We start from the raw sequence: 24521 nt of genomic DNA, 5'->3' as shown, positions 1-24521 counted from the left end.
ACACCGCATCAATATAAATCATTGTCACTAAGGATTGTGTCTTTGATTTTTAACCAAATGTGGATGAAGGTTGTGTTTTTAATAGCATATGATCATTTCTCCTGTGTCCTTGCCATGTTTTAATTATGGAAGTAGAATTTCCCTATAGCCTGAAGGACATTGAGTATCGACACTATATAAAAGTATGTGGACACCTCTTCAAATTAGTGGATTTGGCTATTTCATCCACACCCGATGCCGACAGGTGTGTAAAATTGAGCGTACAGCCATGCAATCACCGTAGACAAACTACCTCTGGAAGCAATGTCAGCACAAGAATGGTTCGTCGGGAACTTCATGATATGGGTTTCCGTGGCCGAGCAGCTTTACACCGAGAGTGGTGTAAAGCTTGCTGCCATTGGACTCTGGAGCAGTGGAAATGCGGTCTCTGGAGTGATGAATCATGCTTCACCATCGAAGTCCGACGGACTAATATTGGTTTGGAGGATGCCAGAAGAAACGCTACCTGCCTGAATGCATAGTGCCAACTGTAAAGTTGGGTGGCGAAGGAATAATGGTGTCGGGCAGTTTTTCATGGGTCCGGCTAGGTCTTAACTCCAGTGAAGGGAAACCAACGCTACATCATACAATGACATTCTAGACAATTCTGTGCTTCCAACTTTCTGCCAAAAGTTTGGGTAAGGCCCTTTTTCTGTTTTAGCATTACAATGCCTCTGTGCATAAAGCGAGGTCCATACAGAAATGTTTTGTCGATCGGTGTGGAAGAACTTGACTGGCCTGCACAGAGCACTGGCCTCAACCCCAACCCCGTCAAACACATTTGGGGATGAATTGAAATGCTGACTGCGAGCCAGGCCTAATCGCCCGACCTCATTAATGCTCTTGTGGCTGAATGGAAGCAAGGCCCCACAGCAATGTTCCAACATCTAGTGGAAAGCGTTCCGAGAAGAGTGGAGGCTTTTATAGCAGCAAAGGGAAGACCAACTCCATATTAATGCCAATGATTTCGCAATGAACAGGTGTCCACATACTTTTGTTGTGGTGTATATCACCACGACACAATGTTTATAGAAGTATTATGTCTTGAACTTTGGTGTTAAGAATGTCAGGGTTTGTGGTATTAAGAAATAAAATATTAAAATGGCGTGAAGTGTGAATCAAATACAAATAATAAAATAAAAAGGGTTGTGAAGTGTTCTGCATTTGTTTTCTAGCAGTTGATGCGACTGAGGATATAGTGTATTGTGTGGGTTTATGCACCTGCAAAATACTTAAACTAAGCGCACAATCCACGCTGAACACGGGTGAATGTTGCACTGTGTGTTTCAACTAAGAGCATTCTTCAGTAGCAGGAAAGAAACATATTTGACAAGTGTTGACTAATGTGGAACTCATTTTTCTTTTAGCTTAGATTGAATGTTGTCTGCTAACGTCCAATAAACCGCAGGGTTGAGCTGGTTTCGTTCTGGCAGAGCTGGTCTCGCACCGCTTGGCTCGGACATGTTGGTAGGGGCTGGAGATGTCTGGCTCAGCTGAAATGGTATAGGGTGCCATTTGGGAAACAGACTACCACTCCATGCTGTCAGGAACACAGAGAGGATTAACATGCCACACCCTGACATTCTCATCAGCCTCCTTAATAACCTGTGGGAGACCTGGGAGTCCCCATTAGGCTGTGTTCAACTTCCAGACACATACATACCAGGGTTTGGCCGATAATAATGGCTTTTGGCCTATACATTTTTTGTAAAAGTCAAACAAAAACATTTTCTCATGTGAATTTCCCGGGAGAAAGCATTCCATTGCGTACTAATACTTTTTAGCCTATTAATTGAAAATACCAGTCGATGGAAATACAGTTGACTGGTCATGCTTATAGGTCTATAGGTTATTTTGCATAATTTTCTGGAATTAAAATGCTGAGTGTGTAGGCGACACTATTTGTTATAGGTGTCTATTATAACACACGTATAGCATACAGAGCCTTTGAACAAAAAAAATCTGTCAGACTGCTTGAGAAGCTTTTGACAACTGTTTCCTACTAATTGTATTATGGAATGAACATTTGCACGTAGCTTACTGCTTTGCTGCTTTTAATAATGTGAATAAATAAGTTACCAACATTTTAAGCTGAACATTCTGATCTGTTGCATTATTCTTATTGATATTCCCTGCAGATTGTAGGCTGTCATTGTAAGCTCTGCAAGTCTGGCCATCAAGAAGATGAGAATATAAAGGTTTCCAAATGATCATGTCATATTTCAGTACCTCCTTTAGTCTCTCATTCACCCAGCAATATGCTTCTTAGATTAACATAGTTATTTGTTAAACTAAAAGCCAAAACGGCAACCGTTTTGATGGAAATGATCGCCTTGGTCTTTGGCTGTGGGGGAGATCTGTTATTCAATGGACGATATGCTTTTTCAGATATGACACATATTTTCAGATACTTTGAAGCACCCCGTGCACTCCATATTATACTGTTTGACTTTTCCTGACACAGACATTGAGGCATGGAGTGATTCAGTAGTACAGTGATTCAGTAGTCTTTAATGCCTTTATTGGCCTAGCTCGGGTCACTGGCCAAACTCCAGGAGACAGAGGGAACCCTCAAGGACCATATCTGTATCCCAAACATACCTTATTCCCTATATAGTGCTCTTCTCTTAACCATCTTCCATGCAGCTTTGGTCAAAAGTAGTGCGCTTTGTCGGGAATAGGGTACCATTTGGAACGTAACCATGGCTGCCCCCCTCCTCTAGAGGAAGGCCAGAGTTGTGTGTTCTGTGTCCACAACAGCTGGGGCATGTCTTCCTGGAGGCCTGGTAGGGTGTGTGTGTGTTTGTCCGGGAGTGTGTTTAGCCTGGATTTTCGTGTGTGTGGGCCCTGAGCAGTGCTGGGTCCATCCCATCCCCACAGTCCCACCACCAGCCTAATGGACTGATGTTGATGTAACCCCTCATTCAGGTGACTTACTGAGGAGACTGACAGACTGCATGAAATTGCAGGAGAGGGAGGATTGGTGTGTGCATGAGAAATGACAAACAAAAACCTCAGACTATTTTATTCTCCTTACATGTTGTCTGACTTGAGAGGATTCATTGGGGATGAATCTCTGAAGCTAGTTTCTTTCCCCACCCATCATTATCATAACATCAAGTCCCTCAACAAACCACTCAGGAAGTGCATTTGGCTTACTGTCTAAAAATATCAAGACAAACTCAAAGTAGAGTAGTTGTATTGTATCTAATATGATCGAGAGGGGAAAACTATTCAAAATACTCCTTTGTATTTCAAAGTTTAAATAGTTGCGGTGTTGTGTGCATTTCTGGTCAGTCAACGCTAATTTTATGTTTTTGCAACTCATTGTAAAGCGAAAGGGGGTGATTTCCTTAGGGCCTGAGCTGCTTTCGCTCTAAGTGCCATCGCATGCAGATTCGCATTACCATCACCCAAAAGGGACGAGGTGCCGTTTGCATTATTGTTCACCCCTCCACTTGCAGAGCAGCAACGCTGTCGCTGATTTTAAAGGTTTTGTCAAGCAAAGCCTCAGATTAATTTATTCTCCAGTGCACTTTGCCTGATGGTCGTCTCCTAACCCCGAACCTCAAGCGCTTTATTGGCTTGACTACTATGGCATGAGTCTATTAGCAGTGGTCAAACTTGACCTTTTCTTCTGGATGGAAGAACAAAAGAAACCTGACACATTTCGTAAGTCAATTTGGAGCTACAATTGTGAATAATTCTGTGGTACGGTTGACCATTTCCATTGAAGGGATATGCCTTCATTCTTACCTTTGTCCCAAATGCGGTATCCATGTTCTTTTGGGTAGGAGAAACTACATCGCCTGCGAACATCCAAAAAGGTCACAGCCAGGGCTGACCAATTAGCTGCCTTCGCTATCCATCAGTCAGTGTTTTCTCCTCCCCCATATTTTAATTTGCATTTCTTCTTCAGTCTACCCCCCCCTCCCATCTCTCTCCCTCCATCTCTCCCACGGTGTAAACACACAGTGGAGATTTCACCATTAGCTCATACTCATCTTTCCACATATCCGCTTAAAAAACTGTCCTTTCTCTACTAACACTCCACCCCGCTCCATATCTACCCTCTCCCACAGGAGATACACTGCCCTCCTCTCAGAAATGCTCCCTAACCTGTCCCATATATCCCTATCTCCCTACACTACTACCCTCAGGATACGGCCCCTTCCCTTCGCTGACTCTCTGCTGTAAGCCAACACCTTCTCTCTCCCCCCATTCATCGCACCTCAGATATTTAGGATTTGCCCACTGCAAAAAGCTCACTAACATGCCCCATGTCTCTTATGGTCACATTAGGATACATATTGCGGTCTCACTCTCCCGCTCTCTCTTCACAAATGCTCCTTATCGCCATTGTCTCCCACCCCATCTCCACACTGCCGTCCCATGTGGTGAACGTCCTTTCCCTCGTTCAGCAGAGCCATGTGACAAACCCCACGCTGCTACTGTGTAGCGCTCCCCTCTCTCCGCCTCCCACACTGCTCGCAGCAGTATTCTCAGTGGCACTCTCGCTCTCTTCATCAGCCCCCTACATCTGACAGATTTACTGTCTCTTGCCTTCCCTCTCTCGCTCTCTTTCCCTCATCCATCTGCACCCCACCGACAGTTTCCCTGCAAGACTCTCTCGCTCGCTCTCCTGCATCTGCAGTTTGGACAGACGCGGTTCAGCTGAAGGTACTCTTAAAGGTGGCAACCTCCCTTGAATCCTCCCACTCAAAAAACGAGCAACCTTAGACCACCTCACGCCTTTCCCCAGCATCCAATCAGACCCCCACAGAGGACAGCTTAGCACGCACACATACTCGCATTCTCTTCCTCCTCTCTCTCATATTTGCACACCATGGTTCCACTGTGGCACTCCAGTGAATGTCGGCTCTGCAACGGAGCGTGTTGACTGTCTAGGAGGATAAGCGAGGGTGCAGAAAAGAGGAGTCAGCCAATCGACAGCAGGAAGAGAGGAAAGGGGGGGGGGGTGGAGGACGAGGTGCATCTGGAGGGGCAGGCCCCCTGGATGAAGGTAGAACACTGGGTGTCTTCTCCCCCCCCCACCCCACCCCGCAATGATGGAGTGATGCAAGGAATGAGGGCGGATGGTGAGAGCAGGCAGCAGCATCATTGGAGGAGGAGCGGGTGGTGGTGCTGGCAGCAGAGGGAGTAGTGGGCGGCCGGAGCAGACACCGCTCTCGGAGGAAACGCGCCTCGGTCAACTGCTTCAGCGCCGTTGAAAATATGTCTCCCAGCGTGAAACACTTTGACTGCTTCTCCCCCATGCTGTGCCACTGCAAAGTAGCATGTACCAACAGCACCATATCACTCATGTTTGGGGTGCCAGGTGGGTGGTGACAAAGGAGCATCTCGTTCAGCAATGTTTCTTTTCATCTCTTAACTGCCTAAAAAATAAGTCTAAGTAACGGTGCCAGCTGTCAGACTGAGTGGCCTTTTGAAGTGATGGTGACCTTTTTACCTCTGAGCGTGTCTGTATTTAGTCTGTTCAGTCTTTACATTTTTATTTTATTTTTTAAATTTAGTTTTGTATGCCTCAGACTTTGCTGAGGTTACCATTCCACCTGAGACTACATGATAGGTTGATGGAGTTGCCTGTCTTGGCCAGTTCACTGAACTGGAGATTTAGGAGGTCCGATTTATTGAGGATTCATGGGGAATTTGGTAGCAGGGTGACTCGGTGACAGAAGGATCAGTGGGAATGTGTGCCTTAACACGTGCTCTGAAGTAGAGAGCGGCATTCTCGCAGGACCTGCGGGCCCTGACAGTGAGCATTGCGGCACGGTCAGCATTATTTTGTGCCGTGGCCCGGAGCGGAGGGGTCAGAAGACAACTTTGGGATGACAATGTGTTTTAGTCCCGCATATTATTTAGAATGGTTGTTTTGTATGTGTTATCGATTGTATATTAAAATAACCTCTACCAGTATTCACATACTCTAAAGGACAATTCTGGTTCAATTTCAGTAGCCTACCTCTCCTCTCTTATGTTGGGCATGTGGGATCAAATGCGCTTTTGTGGGCCCAATTATATAGCCTGTAGGCTATACGCATGGGCGGGGAAGCATAAGCAGTTTTCTTTCCATGGAAATTAACTTCCTAAATACGAAAGGCTATAGTAGAGTTTAGGCTCCGACATTGACTGGAAATAAATATTGATAACACGTGTCTGCCTGCAAATTGTCCTGCTGTCAAAGTTATGCAAGATTATTTTGAAAAGGTTATTTTGTTTAGTAGGCTATTCGTTATCTATTGTATTAAAAGCACGTCTGTCACAATATTCACCAACTCTAATAGCCTAATTCTTGCTGGTTTACGTTCAGTAGCCTACGTTTTTGCTGGGCGTGCAAGATCAAGTGCTCCTATGTGTGATCTTAATTAGACTGTGGTGTAGGCTATATGAGCGGAGAAGCATGGGCAGTTGTCTTTAACTTGCCAAATATGATAGGCTATAGTTTGGACTCCAACATTGACTAGTAATCTTCATTGACAACACATGTATTTTACTCTGCTTGCAAATCGTCCCGCTCCTAAAAGTTATGCAAAATGTAGCTCAAGTGAAGTGTCCACTCCTCTTTCAAAATATTTCTGCCATATTGGCTGATATAGCCCAATAATACCAATAGCCTAATATAATGGGCCACTTGAGAATTTCATTTTTTTTAAACTACACTGCTCAAAAAAATAAAGGGAACACTAAAATAACACACCCTAGATCTGAATGAATGAAATATTCTTATTAAATACTTTTTTCTTTACATAGTTGAATGTGCTGACAACAAAATCACACAAATGATCAACGGAAATCAAATGTATCAACCCATGGAGGTCTGAATTTGGAGTCACACAAAGTGAATGTGGAAAACCACACTACAGGCTGATCCAACTTTGATGTAAGGGAACACCCCTGAAATGGACAAAAATGAATGGGAAGTCATTGGCACTGGACAAACCATATACACGGTGTCCAATACCACTCAATTCGGCGTCGTTTCGTTCAAAGTTGATTGCAAATGCCATATGGCAAGTGCCAGGTGTAACACTTAAAAATCCAACAGGTGGTGAGCGCGCTCCACTGGTTTTTCATATTGCAATGTCCTTAAAACGAGTCAAAATGAGGCTCAGTAGTGTGTGTGCCTCCACGTGCCTGTATGACCTCCCTACAACGCCTTGGCATGCTCCTGATGAGGTGGCGGATGGTCTCCTGCGGGATCTCCTCCCAGACCTGGACTAAAGCATCCGCCAACTCCTGGACAGTCTCTGGTGCAACGTGGCGTTGGTGGATGGAGCGAGACATGATGTCCCAGATGTGCTCAATTGGTTTCAGGTCTGGGGAATGTGCGGGCAAGTCCATAGCATCAATGCCTTCCTTTTGCAGGAACTGCTGACATACTCCAGCCACATGAGGTCTAGCATTGTCTTGCATTAGGAGGAACCCAGGGCCAACCGCACCAGCATATGGTCTCACAAGGGGTCTGAGGATCTCATCCCGGTACCTAATGGCAGTCAGGCTACCTCTGGCGAGCACATGGAGGACTGTGCGGCCCCCCCCAAAGAAATGCCACCCCACATCATGACTGACCCACCGCCAAACCGGTCATGCTGGAGGATGTTGCAGGCAGCAGAACGTTCTCCACGGCGTCTCCAGACCGTCATGTCTGTCACGTGCTCAGTGTGAACCTGCTTTCATCTGTGAAGAGCACAGGGCGCCAGTGGCGAATTTGCCAATCTTTGTGTTCTCTGGCAAATGCCCTGCACGGTGTTGGGCTGTAAGCACAACCCCCACCTGTGGACGTCGGGCCCTCATACCACCCTCATGGAGTCTGTTTCTGACAGTTTGAGCAGACACATGCACATTTGTGGCCTGCTGGAGGTCATTTTGCAGGGCTCTGGCAGTGCTCCTCCTTGCACAAAGGCGGAGGTAGCGGTCCTGCAGCTGGGTTGTTCCCCTCCTACGGCCTCCTCCACGTCTCCTGATGTACTGGCCTGTCTCCTGTTAGCGCCTCCATGCTCTGGACACTACGCTGACAGACACAGCAAACCTTCTTGCCACAGCTCGCAATGATGTGCCATCTTGGATGAGCTGCACTACCTGAACCACTTGTGTGGGTTGTAGACTCCGTCTCATGCTACCACTAGAGTGAAAGCACCGCCAGCATGCAAAAGTGACCAAAACATCCTATATGTGGGTCCTATATGTGTCAAGCTGGGAGTGCTGGGCTAACACTCCACCACAGGCGCTGCACTGCTGCCTCTCTTTCTTTCTCTGTGGCACTCATTTCCATGATCAAGGCCCTTGCTCCTCTGTATCTCTGTAGGCTTGTTGTGTCCGTTGTGCCCTCGTCGTGGCCCAACCTCGTTCAGTGCTTGGTTTTCATTGACGGGTCTGGGTCACGCTGAGACAGAATTAACTCTAGCCTAGAGGTTCCTGATGTTCCATCTGCCTTTTTATGTTATTTTGAGCAGAGATGGGCTCCTAATTTAATTGTTAGTAATTGATAGTATGTGAGAGGGAGTAATGTCTCGACCAATTGATTTACAAGTTGGGGCAACCAAAGAGGACAGTTGCTGCATTAAAAGCTTATATTGACTTGATTTGTGTGTGTGTGTGTATTGACTGCAGCTTACTCTTTACCCACTCTCAACAAGCGGCATTCAGAGGCCATAAAGGTCAATGTTATTATGATTCAATTGTATAAAGCACCTTTTACAATGTAATTTCTTTGCCGCAATAAATAGCTTGTGGGATGAAAATTGGACAAAATTATCCCAGAGAGCATACCGCTTCCATTAGGCTTATCTTCCATCTGATGAGCACATGTCAAGTTTGTTGTGTCCAGTACCAACTCCCAGCTGTCCATATCAGACTTCCAGAACACTGTGGTTTTAGTTGTCTCCAAAGATTTACAGTATTAATCTGTGGTCCGTGTTAATCTGCCTTCTACTTTGACGTGAATGTAAAGAAACCCCCCATGTCATGAACAGCAATTGAAGCTCTTTCACTCCAGACAGTGACTTAATCCAGGATCATTAGGACTGCCATTCTCTTTCTTAGGGATGGGAGTAATATAAGACAAATGCTACAAATATAGGCCTAGCTAAATCATGTGAAGCTTTTAAAAATTCAGTCTAGAAGTTGTTTAGAAGTTACCTACACTTGCAGTTTGTTAATTGATCAGTATTGACTTCGAGCAACTTTTTTTCATACAGTAAGAACAGACACCATTGACTGAATACCCGATGCAGAAAGTCAATAATGAAGATAGCATCTGTTTTGCGGCCTACTGTGGCCTCAGAAGTGGGAGGGACCCCTTTCTCAACACTTGCAAACCAGCTAGTAACACGAACACCATGATTGCGGAAAACGTGAAACAGACCTTTAGAGATCAAATACTTATGGGGTAGATTACATCCTTTTGATTACTGTTGGCAGCACTAAAGGCAACAATTCTTGGAACAATTTAATTTCCTTTTTGATATGTTTCTAGTTTATCAGCATGTCCAATACCTGCTCTGAATTATGTTTAATCTAAAAAGATGTGAACTTTACAGGTCCCAAATCTGCGGCAAAGCACTGGAGATGACGATGGCCGTCATAACCTCTCCTTTAGACTTGATCTGTTTTCTCTATTTAGCCAACTACTATGGTTGTTGTCAAACATGACAACATATTTGGCAACATGTCAAGACAATGACCATAGGAGTTGGCAAGACTGCACAAAGCGATCTGCCACCAGGCTACCGCTAGACATCACTGAGTAGAATTGTTATTGTGATGCTCAAAAGTAATTATTGTTATTTACTGTCCTGTCGGTAGAATAAATGGTCCCCCAATACCCATTCAGATAAGGGCTGTGATTGTATTATTTGTTGTGTAGAAACAGCAGCACTCTCTTGAAATGCTTTTGGGAAGTTGTGTATCAGACTCTTTTTAACTGAAAAGCTCTGGAACAGATAATACAAGTTGGAGAGGGTCGTGACATCACATTGCGTTAATCTAGAGGTTGCTAGGAGATTCCTTTTTGTGCATCAGAGTTCGCTATCTTAGCTTACCTGCCTGTTGACGGGATGACTGTAGCTCGTCGCTAATGCTGCATACATTATTGCATGCACCACCAGCACTGAGAGGAGACAGTAAGAGTTTAAGCCCTTGATTAACTGACTGGTAATTCCATGGCTTCAGCTTAATTAGGGGCAGTACTGTGTTACAGTAATAACTTTTTGCTCTAACGAATAATATAACGGATTACTGTTCTAATTTGATTAATAATATTACACTTACTGATCAAAGATGGGCTGATGTTACTTCATTACTTTTATTATTCCTTCCCTATTGCTGTTATTGATCAAAATAAATATTTGTGGTGATTATTAGTCCCTCTATTGGCAAAATATTTAAAAAAAATCCTCCCCACCTCAGATTCTAACTGTTTTCATCCTGAGTCTGACATCCTCTCACCAAATTCTTGTTTACGCACCCACGCACTACGACTAAATGCTTTAGTGAGAGAGATGAAAAATGACAAGTATCTAAAACATTGAATTTCTTAGCGTGGAAGTACTCCTAGTACTTTAATTTGGTAGGATGAAAAAATGACAAGAATATAACCTTTTAATTGAAATTGTGCCCAATCGAGAAACAACTCTCCACTGCCAGAAACACAAGTTCCAGTCTCTTGAAGAACATGCAATAGCAACACTTCAAGACTAAACTTGTGGTGTTGGTGTATAGGGCCTACGTAATATAACGTTGCATGAGGGCGCGCAATGTTTTAGGGTGTAACACAAAAGTAATATAACGAGTAACTTTCCCAGTGAGTAATAAGTAAATTAATGGTGTTACTGTTGAAAGAAGTAGCGCGTAATGGGTAATATAACTAACTTTTTTTGAGAGACGACCCTGATTACGGATGTTATGCATCGAAATGTTTGATCAACCTATCGCTCTAGAATGGTAGACTGACATGAAACAACAGATGTATCTGTCTCTGCAGACTGTTTTCTCAAATCAGTTACGGTGCTTGGCTACACCGTTTGGTTGGTATTCTCTTTACAGGTTGAGTCTACTTAATACACCGTGTGGACATATAAACATGCACCCTCACCTACATGTGAAACATTCAACCCAATGAGCTGACTGAGTATTATCTTGCCTACCTATGTTTTGAATAGTTTCCCTCAACTATGATTAGATTAGTTTATTAGTCACATGCACAGGGTCGCAGATATAATCACAGGGTACAGTGAAGTTACGCTCCGAGCTCCAACTGTGCAGGTCAAAAAAAGAGGTGAATGGTACAACAATATGAATATTTACAGCTTTAACAGTAATAAATGCCCATTTGGGTTGTGGGGCCAGGGTAAATGGTAATGGCTGTGGGAGGGGGTTGACTATCCATAGGGGGAGTAGCATGGGGGAAAGTTAGCTGCCTAGTGGCTATTCAGCAGCCTGATAATCTGGGTGTAGAAGCTATTGGTCAGTCTGACAGTTTTTGTCATGATACGCTTATACTGCCTGCATGTGAGTGATGGAGAGAATAGGCCGTGGCTCAGATGGCCGAGGTCCTTGATGAGCTTCTTGGCCTTACTGCGACATCTGGTGCTTTAGATATTCTGGAGGGCAGGTACTTTTGGGCAGAGCGTACCACCCTCTGTAGAGCCTTGCGGCCATCGGAGGTGGAGTTGCCGTACCAGACCGGGATGCAGCCCGACAGTATGCTCTCTGGTGCTTCTGTAGAACAATTTATTCAGCCTGAGGTTAGTCGCCGCCGTGCCTTCACCCTGCTGTCTGTGTGGTTTAACCATTTAAGTTCATTGGAGATGTGTACGCCTAGGAACTTGTTTTTGACCGTCACCATGGTGGTCCTGTTGATGAGGATTGGGGCATCCACATCTTCGTTCCTCCTGATGTCCACACTCAGCTCCGTTGTTTTGCTGATGTTGAGGGAGAGGTTGTTTACCTGCAACCACCCCTACCATCTCTGTAGACTGTCTAGTCATTGTTGGAAATCGGGCCTACTGTGTTGTCAGCAAACTTGGAGTTGGAACTGTGTGGGAACGTAGTTGTGGGTATACATGGAGTACACGAGGGGTTTGAGGACGCACCCTTGTGGAGCCCCCGTGTTGAGGATCAGTGTGGAGGATGTAATATTGTGGGGGCAGCCGGTCAGGAAGTCGAGGACCCAGTAGTATAGGGAGGAGTTAAGTCCCAGGGTTGTGAGCGTTGTGATGAGCTTAGAAGGCACTGGTATTGAAGGTCAAGCAGTAGTCAATGACCAGCATCCAGCCAAACTGAGCAATTGGGAGAGAAGGGCCTTGGTCAGGGAGGTGACCAAGAACCTGATAATCACTCTGACAGAGCTCCTCTGTGGTGATGGAAGAACCTTCCAGAAGGACAACCATCTCTGCAGCAATCCACCAATCAGGCCTTTATGATAGTGGCCTGAACGAAGCCACTCCTCAGGAAAAGGCCTATGACAGCCCGCTTGGAGTTTGTCAAAAGCCAACCATGAGAAACAAGATTCTCTGGTCTGATGAAACCAAGATTGAACTCTTATCTGAATGCCAAGCGTCACGGCTGGAGGAAACATGGCACCATCCCTACGGTGAAGCATGGTGGTGGCAGCATCATGCTGTGGGGATATTTTTCAGCGGCAGGGACAGGGAGACTAGTCAGGATCGAGGAAAAGATGAATGGATTAAAGTACAGAGATCCTTGATGAAAACCTGCACCAGAGCGCTCAGGACCTCAGACTAGGGCGAAGATTCACCTTCCAACAGGACAACAACCCTAAGCACACAGCCAAGATATTGCAGGAGTGTTTTGGGGACAAGTGTCTGAATGTCATTGAGTGACCCAGCCAAAGCCCGGACTTGAACCCAATCGGACATCTCTGGAGAGACCTGAAAATAGCTTTGCAGCAACGCTCCCCATCCAACCTGACAGAGCTTGGCAGAGAAGAATGAGAGAAACTCCCGAAATACAGGGGTGCCAAGCTTGTAGCGTCGTACCCAAGACGACTCTAGACTGTAATCGCTGTCAAAGGTGCTTCAACAAAGTACTTAAGGGTCTGAATACTAAATGTTTCAGCTTTTTATAAAATTGCTAAAAAATTGAATTGTCCGTAGATTGATTAAAAAATATATTTATCAATTTTAGAATAAAGCTATAATTTAACAAAATGTGTAAAAAATTCAAGGGGTCTGAATACTTTCTGAATGCACTGTAAATGTATTTAAACTACAGACTAATAAACTGTTGCACGCAATTGGATATTTTGGACTGTACTAATTTGCAGCTTCTGTTAATCTCATGTCAAGCCTATACAACATCGCACTTTGACCTCATTAATGTCTTTAATAGCTACGATGCCCACAATGATTGAACATCAGGCTTTGAGTTGACCAATATTACTGATCTGCCTCAAAGGTTGACCTCACTGGTTGGCCTTATAAGCTCACCTAACTTATCAGCCTCAGGTTATCGATTGCACTCACATGCTTGCCATCCTCATCTGATACCTACAATGAGCATTTGTTATATATATTGTATAACATCCACTTACTCTGGTCTACCCTGCCCCTCCAGAAATACAGGCACCACGATGAGGACACATCCCCCCAGGAGCAGAGCTCCCCCCAGCTCACTGACGAGGTCACTGGCCCCGAGCTGGTCCAGGTGGCCGAGAAGAACCTTTCCCAGATTGAGAATGTCCACGGCTACGTCGCCCACGCGCACATCTCACCCATGAAGGTAGGATGGATTCACATTAACAAACAATTTCACATACATTAAATGCATTTTCATACAAAAGGAGGATGGGAGAGAATTTTATCATACAGTACGTACGTTCCCCTGTTGTCCATATTGTCCTCATTCGCTTCATTGTGAAACTGTGTACAAGAATCACAATCACACATGGTGCCTTGCAAAAGTATTTAGTCCCTTGGATTTCATTTTGTGTTACGAAGTGGAATTAAAATGTCATTTTTTTTGTCAACTATCTACACAAAACTGTCAGTGGAAGAAAAATGCAAATATTTTTTTAAAGATTAAGACTAATTAAATAACTAATAGTAATTGCATAAGTATAGCTCTGAGTCAGTAAATGTTTGACATTGATTACAGCTGTGAGTCTTCTTTGGTACGTCTAATGGCACAACACTTCACTACCTGTAACGAGGGAGAGTTTGGTTTGTTTGGGAAAGTTTGGAAAGTCTATTGAAAAACTTTAGTTACTTTGATCCTGCGACGCGATTGGCATCAGTTGCTGGAACCGCTACTATCTGTACAGTGGTTCCTCTTTTAAAAGTTGCGAGTTTATACCTTGGGACTTAAGAGGTACCCCTTGTCATGGCTTCACTGCTCCAGACCACCACTAGGGGGAGTTAGAGCACTCATGCATTTGGGTCCCAAGGTTTTTGTGACCAATCAGTGGTTCCAATGATGAATTTGTTGCGAGCCACCTCTCCCTGGTGACTTTCTTCAGCTAAGATGGCTGATAAAACATTACGGGGAGGCAAATGTAAGTAAAATAACGAGTCATGCAAAAAAAATAAAAAATTGAGAGGAATGTCAGACTAACATGGTCATAAATTTAATTTACAGAAATTGCTATTTTGCTTGTTTTTTTCCCCCTGTCATATCCAATACCAGGTGTGTCAAACTCCATTCTGTGAATGGTGCTGTATCTGCATGTATATATTACAATTATACACATCAACAGTGTTTACCACTCCTTGTCCTGGGAAATCAATGAATATACATTGTAACTATACAATAGACTAGAAACATGATTTAGTAATTCATATTTATAGAATAAAAAAACGTATATCCTGCCAGCACGCCCACAAGTGTTCTGATTGACGCGTGGAAGGGAGCGAGGTATGAGATGGGAGTAACAATCCAGACTTTGCTCTGAGACCTGCATAATGATTTAATGAAACAAGCAGGGAGAAGGTTTCAAACTCTGTGCCCAAATGTATTAATTGGGGTTGGATCCGATTGTGGCTGAAAACACTATCTATTGGAATCTCTAACATGTGGAAAGGGGGAAAAAGTATTATTAGTTTTTCACAAGAATAGCAGGATGGGTTACTAGCAAAACAATAGACTATTCAACCTTTAGTAAAGAACTAATAGCCAAGCTAGGTATGAAACCCCCCTCCGCAACTTGCAACAAATCATTTGTATCCATCTTTCTACATGGATCTACCTACAATCGGTTAATGTTCTGAAAAAAATAATACAAGTTTACATACACCTTAGCCAAATACATTTAATCTCAGTTTTTCATAATTCCTGACATTCAATCCTAGTAAAAATTCCCTGTCTTAGGTCAGTTAGGATCACCACTATATTTTAAGAATGTGAAATGTCAGAATAATAGTAGAGAATTATTATTATTGTAGGCCTCCTTGCTCGCACACGCTTTTTCAGTTCTGCCCACAATTTTTCTATAGGATTGAGGTCAGGGCTTTGTGATGGCCACTCCAAGACTTTGTTGTCCTTAAGCCATTTTGCCACAACTTTGGTCGTGTGCTTGGGGTCATGGTCCATTTGGAAGACCCATTTGTGACCAAGCATTAACTTCCTGACTGATGTTTTGAGATGTTTCTTCAATATATCCACATAATATTTGTTCTTCATGAAGCCATGTATTTTGTGAAGTTCACCAGTCCCTCTTGCAGCAAAGCAAGAGCACCCCCACAACATGATGCTGCCATCCCTGTGCTTTACGATTGGGATGGTGTTCTTCGGCTTGCAAGCCCCTCTTTTCCTCCAAACATAACGATGGTCATTATTGCCAAACAGTTCTATTTGTTTCATCAGACCAGAGGACATTTCTCCAAAAAGTATAATGGTTGTCCCCATGTGCAGTTGCAAACCGTAATCTGGCATTTTTAATCTCTGTTTTGGAGCATTGGCTTCTTTGCTGAGTGGCCTTTCAGGTTATGTCAATATAGGACTCGTCTTACAGTGGATATATATACTTTTGTACCGGTTTCCTCCAGCATCTTCACAAGGTCCTTTGCTGCTGTTCTGGGATTGATTTGCACTTTTCACACCAAAGTACGTTCATCTCTAGGAGACAGAACGCTTCTCCTTCCTGAGCGGTATGATGGCTGCGTGGTCCCATGTTGTTTCTACTTGCATACTATTGTTTGTACAGATGAATGTGGTACATTCTCAGGCGTTTGGAAATTTCTCCCAAGGATGAACCAGACTTGTGGAGTCCTACAATTTTTTTTCTGATGTCTTGGCTGATTACTTTTGATTTTCCCATGATGTCAAGCAAAGAGGCACTGAGTTTGAAGGTAGGCCTTGTCATACATCCACAGGTACACCTCCAATTGACTCAAATGATGTCAATTAGCCTATCAGAAGCTTCTAAATCCATGACATCATTTTCTAAGTTTAACGTCACAGTCAACTTAGTGTATGTACACTTCTGACCCACTGGAATTGTGATACTGTGAAATAATCTGTCTGTTAACAATTGCTGGAAAAATTACTTGTCATGCACAAAGTAGATGTTCTAACCGACTTGCCAAAACTATAGTTTGTTATCAAGAAATTTGTGTTGTGATTGAAAAACAAGTTTTTATGTATGTAAACCTCTGACTTCAACTGTATATCTATGGTTCAAATTCAGGATGTATCACATCCGTCCGTGATTGGGAGTGCCATAGGGCGGCACACAATTGGCCCAGCGGGTTTGGCCGGGTTAGGCCTTCATTAGCCGGGGTAGGCTGGTGCTGAAAATATTGCCAGCTTGTAATGCAAGTCTCCACCAGCAGATGGAGATAACCTACACCAGTCGAGCAATTCATTTAAACAATAATCTTCATTTTAATTTGACTTTACAAACAACGAGGGCTTAATTGGAGTCTATTTCTTCTGAGCCTAGACCTATACAAAATAACTGTATATATGCACTGCTCAAAAACAGCACATGGAGGGCTGTGCGGCCCCCCAAAGAAATGCCACCCCACACCATGACTGACCTAGCCCCAAACCAGTCATGCTGGATGTCGGGCCCTCATACCACCCTCATGGATGTGGCGGCAGGGTAGCCTAGTGGTTAGAGCGTTGGACTAGTAATCGAAAGGTTGCAAGTTCAAATCCCTGAGCTGACAAGGTACAAATCTGTCGTTCTGCCCCTGAACAGGCAGTTAACTGTTCCTAGGCCGTCATTGGAAATAATAATTTGTTCTTAACTGACTTGCCTAGTACTGACTAGTAACTGACTTGCCTAGCTGGAGGTCATATTGCAGGGCTCTGGCAGTGCTCCACCTGCTCCTCCTAGTGGTCCTGCTGCTAGGTTGTTGCTCTCCTACGTCCTCCTCCACGTCTCCTGATGTACTGGCCTATCTCCTGGTTGCGCCTCCATGCTCTGGAGACTACGCTGACAGACACAGCAAAACTTTTTGCCACAGCTCGCATTGATGTCCCATCCTGGATGAGCTGCACTTCCTGAGCCACATGTGTAGGTTGTAGACTCCGTCTCATGCTACCACTAGAGTGAAAGCACCGCCAGCATTCAAAAGTGACCAGAACATCAGCCAGGAAGCATAGGAACTGAGAAGTGGTCTGTGGTTATCACCTGCAGAACCACTCCTTTATTGGGGGTGTCTTGCTAATTGCCTATAATTTCCACCTGTTGTCTATTCCATTTGCACAACAGCATGTGAAATGTATTGTCAATCAGTGTTGCTTCGAAAGTGGACAGTTTCATTTCACAGAAGTGTGATTGACTTGGAGTTACATTGTGGTGTTTAAGTGTTCCCTTTGTTTTTTGAGCAGTGTATATACACGGGACACGATAAGACGAGGACAAAGGACGTCTGACTGCTATGCCATCTTGGTATTTGATGTTCAGAATCAGAATGTACAGAAATGCGGATGTTTATATAAACTACATTTAGGCGCACTTCCACTCAGCTCCACGACCACAGGTAAAACCTTGCTGAGATGATCAATGTACAGTTGTGGCCAAAAGTTTCTGCCTCAGTTTGTATGATGGCAATCTGCATATACTCCAGATGATATGAAGATTTATCAGATGCATTGCAATTAATTGCAAAGTCCCCTTTTGCCATGCAAATGAACTGAATCTCCAAAAACATTCCCACTGCATTCCAGCCCTGCCACAAAAGGACCAGCTGACATCATGTCAGTGATTCTCTCGTTAACATAGGTGTGAGTGTTGACGAGGACAAGGCTGGAGATCATTCTGTCATGCTGATTGAGTTTGAATAACAGACTGGAAGCTTCAAAAGGAGGGTGGTGCTTGGAATCATTTCTTCTTCTGTCAACCATGGTTACCTGCAAGGAAACACTTGCCGCCATCATTGCTTTGCACAAAAGGGCTTCACAGGCAGGGATATTGCTGCCAGTAAGATTGCACCTAAATCAACCATTTATCGGATCATCAAGAACTTCAAGGAGAGCGGTTCAGGGCGTCCAAGAAAGTCCAGCAAGCGCCAGGACCGTCTCCTAAACTTGATTCAGCTGTGGGATCGGGACACCACCAGTACAGAGCTTGCTCAGGAATGGCAGCAGGCAGGTGTGAGTACATCTGCACGCACAATGAGGCGAAGACCTTTGGAAGATGGCCTGGTGTCAAGACGGGCAGCAAAGAAGCCACTTCTCTCCAGGAAGAATATCAGGGACAGACTGATATTCTGCAAAAGGTACCAGGATTGGACTGCTGGGGATTGGGGTAAAGTCATTTTCTTTGAATCCCCTTTCCGATTGTTTGGGGCATCCGGAAAAAGCTTGTCCTGAGAAGACAAGGTAAGCGCTACCATCAGTCCTGTGTTATGCCAACAGTGTAAAGCATCCTGAGACCATTCATGTGTGGGGTTGCTTCTCAGCCAAGGGAGTGAGCTCACTCACAATTTTAAGAACACAGCCATGAATAAAGAATGGTACCAACACATCCTCTGAGAGCGACTTCTTCTCCCAACCACCCAGGAACAGTTTGGTGATGAGCAATGCCTTTTCCAGCATGAGCACCTTGCCTTAAGGAAAAAGTGATAACTAAGTGGCTTGGGGAACAAAACATCAATAGTTTGGGTCCATGGCCAGGAAACTCCCCACACCTTAATTGAGAACTTGTGGTCAATCCTCAAGAGGCTAATGGACAAACAAAATCCCACAAATTCTGATAAACTCCCAAGCCTTGATTATGAAAGAATGGGCTACCATCAGTCAGGATGTGGCCCACAAGTTAATTGACAGCATGCCAGAGTGGATTGCAGAGGTTTTGAGAAAGGGTCAACACTATTGACTCTTTGCATCAAATTCATGTAATTTTAAATAAAAGCCTTTGACACTTATGAAATTATTTTAATTATACTTCAGTATTCCATAGTAACATTTGACATCTACATGTAGAGATGAACAAAAATATTTTTAGATATACTGTAGGCCTACCGAAGTTGTTGTAGGGCTTTTATTTTTACTACATATTGGTCTACTTACTCTGTTGGCGTCTTGACCCAGTGTATGCAGTCATTTGCAACGCAAACCCGGGCGGCAGTGTGTTTTGGGTTATTGTCTGCCTGGGCCTGCAGGACGCAAAGTTCTTTGTTTGTCAGATGAATCATTGGGTCAAAACTGGGGAACAGTACAAAACAAGCGAATGAACACGTGGTTAATGTTCTGATATTTATTTTTATATATTTCATTTCTTACCGAGCCTTTCCGTAAGTCCACGCAAGTTTCATCAACTGTCTTCTTACTGTAATTAGAATGATGTCGTGCCGTGATGCCAGTTGATTACAGATTGCCTTAGCTGATCGCTCGTTATCTTCATTCATCAGGGAGTCGATGGCTTGAATAGTCTCGATTGAAATTAAATACAATGTGAAAATGTGCAGCGTACAGTAAAGACGAGCAGTCGATTTATTTAAGCATTTTTAGTATTATTAGGCCTACATTAAAGTATAGTAGCTCAGTATCGTACTGTACCTGTTCATCATCTTCCTGCGACACAAATCCCCAAGTCGACCAGTTTAAAAAAAATGTCTACAGTAGATTTTTCCGTTCCTCCTGAAAGCACTAATCTGCTCACTTAAATGAATAGAGATCCTGGTCATGGTGCAACAGTATAATCAAAGTGAGGGCAATCTGCTGTATACTTATAGCCTATTGTAACCGGAAAGTCACGCCTTTCCTCACCCGGCCCAAAACACCACCCTTCATACAGTTACCATTCAAAAACGAGCTGTTTAAATAAATAATCACATTACAACCAAAGAGAACAGACAAAATGGATATTGTTTTCATCAAGCCAGCTTCTTTCTATGGTGCTACCCATTCCAGGGTTAGGACTGTAACCACCAGAGGACTTGAAAATGAGCTGGAGCTGAGAGGATCACCAACACTAAAGGTAAATAGCCTATCAATGTGTAGGCATACTGTATAATAAAATTGATAATTGTGTACTAAAAACCTGACTGTTTTTGCAGAGCTGGTTACCAACGTAATTAGAAGAGTACAAATAATTCTTTTTTTATAGCTGGTATATGGTCTGACATTCTACTGATATCAGCCAATCAGCATTCAGGGCTCGAACCATCTACCTTATAATTACAAATAATTTGTATACTGCAAATTAACTACAAGAACCCCAAACAGATATGTTTGACTAAAACAGTCATTTTAAACCTAGCTTACATTTGTATACGATCACGTCTCTTTTATGCGTGGGAATACTTGGGAACAGATTTCTAAAATTCTAATTATTACGAGCTCATTTCCACAATGGAAAAAGAAATACAAAACGCGCATGCCAAATTTGTCATGCGTGTCACCAGTTGGGGAACCCTACCGTATGTGATGTAAACAGAGATCTACTTTCTTGGGGACCTGAGTATTGACTGGTTTTCATTAAGCTGTCTGCTCAAGAGAAAGTTTTTCACTGTAACCAGTGCCTGTAATTGGATTCCGATTATTAATCAACCTACCAGGGTGTTTACAAACACTACAAGAAGATGATCATCCACATGATCACAATATAGTGGCTTTATCCAGGAAAGCCAAAGTTCCACAAGCTGGGCCTAAACTAGTATATAAGAACTCATGCAAAAGATTTTGCTGTGATTGATGTGGATTATGTTACAAATATTTGTTGGTTTGTGATTAATAAGCAGCACTTGATGAATTTATGAAATTGCTTCCAATTACTGATAAACATGCACCTGTTAACTGATCGTCTTTGGTCTGCAGCATTTTGAGTAGAACCTTATTACTTTGAGTAACGTTCAACAAAACTGCATGAATGCTATCAGGCTGAGCGCGCTTGTTTGTAGGTAACTCGTCAGATTTATCTTGTTTGGTGTGGACATCATCGTATTTAGTTTTGGCTATATCAAGTTATTCCTGTAGCATATGATTTTGTTTCTGTAGAAGACGATTTTGTGCTTGTTCATCACAAGTTTTTGAAATTACATTTAATTGTTCAGTTTTCAACCGCAGTTCCATAGCTAGCAGAATTTTTCAATTTTCTGCATTTGTCATTGGTTTCCCGGTTCTCTCCACCTGTGCCTTTGTCTACTGTTACCTGCTCGTGCTTCAGCTGTGAACTGCGGTATTAGACTGATGCCCATTTCGGATGGCAAGAAATCAGGGCTAGATTGGAGAGAACCTTTACGAGGCCTGCGCCCGATGGTTGATTTTGGAGAGCGTTGTTTGGTCTGTGATAGGATGTTTTTTTTCCACACATAGCTCAGCTATTAGGCTGTTCTTTAGTAAAGGTTGAATAGTCCATTGTTCAGCTATTAGCCCCCCTCCCCCACTTGAAACAAATGGTTGTTACTCCCATCACTTTCCTCGCACTTTTTCACGCGTCATTCTCCACCTAAGGGGCTTGCTTTTGGGTCTGCTGGCAGGATATGGCAGCACCTTCGGTTGTGCATCAAGAATTCTGCGTAGCAAGTTTGTATGACGGTCTGGTTATTCACAGGCAAATTGTAATATGCTATAGAGGTACATTTGTGTCTTGTGGAGAGCAAAACGTTTTTATTTTCAATCAAAAAATTGTTCTGAAAGCAAAAACGAGGCTATCAAATATTTTGTAATAGAGCGCAAAACTTTATCCATTTTATTCCCAAAATATTTTGAGAACGAAAAATGTATTTGAAAACAAAACTCCAATTTAATTTCGTTATCAACCACCCTCCATTTTAGCCATTTTTTGAGTGTCAGTTTGACTGCAACCAAAACTGTTCAGCCGAAGGACTATGTGATGATGGCATCTCAGGTAAGCAGTATGGGTGTTCTTCCGTCCAACTTCTACATAGTTAGTAGTTAGCTCCTATGATTGTGTCGGTTCATAACATACTACTATATTACATAAATACATGCAAACGTTGAATGATAGATCATGCAATTATTATTCTCAAGCTAACCAAAAAATGTTGCTTCGAACGCCTCTTCTCGCCTTTTTCAGGTGAACTTTCTTTCATTGTAACTCATAAGCAGGCCATGTCCTATTTGTTTCATAGTCATAAAATATAATTACATATCGACTAACGGTTAGCTTTCTTTAACAGAAGGATGAAACAACACTGTCTGTCAGGGAATGCTATTCTGATATGTCAGATGAAGAGTTAGACCAGAAAGTCAGGGCCATGAAGGCCAGGATGCCTCATGGGGGCTTTAAAACGGTCAAAGGAAGTCTCCAAGCAATGGGCTATTGTGTACAATGACGAAGAGTTATGGAGTCTTTGCAGCGTGTAGATGGTGCAGGTATCATTGCCAGAATGATCCAGCTTCGTTGCTTTGCTTGGCAAAAATACTCTGTTCCTGCTCCCCTGTCTCGCGTCCACACTGATACAAATCATACATGTATAAGGTACTAAGATGTATAATGTCTCCAAATCTAAGAAGTTATTTATTCTTAATTATTCGTAGACAAATTTTCAATGATATATGAAAATGGAGTTGTTCTTGATCAACTGGTAATACATACATAATGAAGCAGGTTAATAGGTTAATTATGCATTAGGGGGAGCTATTAAAATTTTAAGATGAAAAACGTTCCCGTTTTAAGAGATATTTTGTCACGAAAAGATGTTCGACTATGCACATAATTGACAGCTTTGGATAGAAAACACTCTGACGTTTCCAAAACTGCAAAGATATTGTCTGTGAGTGCCACAGAACTGATGTTACAGGCGAAACCCAGATAAACATCCAACCAGAAAGTGCCACATTTTTTGAAACCGCCTCATGCCAATGACTCCTTATATGGCTGTGAATGAGCTACAAATGAGCTTACATTTTCCACGTATTCCCCAAGGTGTCTACAGCATTGTGACGTCTTTTTACGCATTTCCATTGAAGAATAGCTGTAACGGACCATATATAGTATGTGGTCACATGGTGTCTCCCGCAGAAAATCTTGTGTAAAATACTGAGGTAGCCATTTTCCCAATCGCTTCTTATGAGAAACCAATTGTCTCGATGGATATATTATCGAATATATGTTAAAAACACCTTGAGGATGGATCCTAAACAACGCTTGCCGTGTTTCTGTCGATATTCTGGAGCATTTTCCGGTCGATTTCCCAGCCAAGCATGATGAACAAACGGGAGCTATTTCGCCTACAAAAATATTATTTTTGGAAAAAAGGAACATTTGCTATCTAACTGGGAGTCTCCTGAGTGAAAGCATCTGAAGTTCTTCAAAGGTAAATGATTTAATTTGGTTGCTTTTCTTATTTTCGTGAAAATGTTGCCTGCCGCCAGCAGAGCCTAGCAGAGTATTATGCCATGATAAACTTACACAAATGCTTGTATAGCGTTGGCTGGAACGCATATTTTGAAAATCTGAGATGACAGTGTTGTTAACAAAAGGCTACGCTTGTGTTTGAATATATTTATTTCATTTGTGATTTTTCATGAATAGGAAAAGTTTCTAGTGGTATTTATGTCCACTGCATTATGCTTATTCGTTTGAGGCTATGATTACGATCCCGGATCCGGGATTGCTCGTCGCACGAGGTTAAACATTTCACTTTTAATTCCAATGCTTTTTTCAAGATACAACATTGTCATCTTGCGCAGTATTGATTCAATTTTCAAGGAAGGTAAGCATATTATTTTGTATGCATATTGCGTATTTCCCATCACATAATGAACAACCACAATACCAGTCTGGTGTTATGCTTTCCGTGCTATATTGACGTATCCTGAAAATGACATCTGATTGAACGGTCATATCTCAGTTATTGTTTTCATATCTACAAAAAATGTTTTTTCCTTTACTTTCAGAGTGCGAGCTGATCAAGGGGTTGAAAATGTAGATATTGCCAGATGTATGTTCACTGTCCGAGAAACAGGCTGGCAAAACTGTCCATAACCAGAGGTAATTAAACTGTTCTGTGTTTTTCTCTCTTCCTCTCTGCCTGCCTTGCTGTACATGGAACCTGTCTCACATGCATTAATTGTAATATCATATT

The 24521-nt window shown here is 43.0% G+C and overlaps 1 protein-coding gene across 24 annotated transcripts in view; it reads left to right on the top strand.

Annotated features, from left to right (window-relative positions):
• LOC135516325 (discs large homolog 1-like protein) overlaps window positions 1-24521 on the top strand; it is a 200974-nt gene that overhangs the window by 26614 nt on the left and 149839 nt on the right. For all 24 annotated transcript variants that reach the window (XM_064940526.1, XM_064940683.1, XM_064940667.1 and 21 more), the window contains exon 4: window positions 13636-13800. In XM_064940526.1, the coding sequence (XP_064796598.1) occupies window positions 13636-13800 (165 nt within the window). The remainder of the gene's footprint in view (window positions 1-13635; window positions 13801-24521) is intronic.

Source organism: Oncorhynchus masou, chromosome 3 (assembly GCF_036934945.1).
Source record: "Oncorhynchus masou masou isolate Uvic2021 chromosome 3, UVic_Omas_1.1, whole genome shotgun sequence".
NCBI classification, from domain to species: Eukaryota; Metazoa; Chordata; class Actinopteri; order Salmoniformes; family Salmonidae; genus Oncorhynchus; species Oncorhynchus masou.
This window is presented reverse-complemented; position numbering and strand designations above follow the sequence as displayed.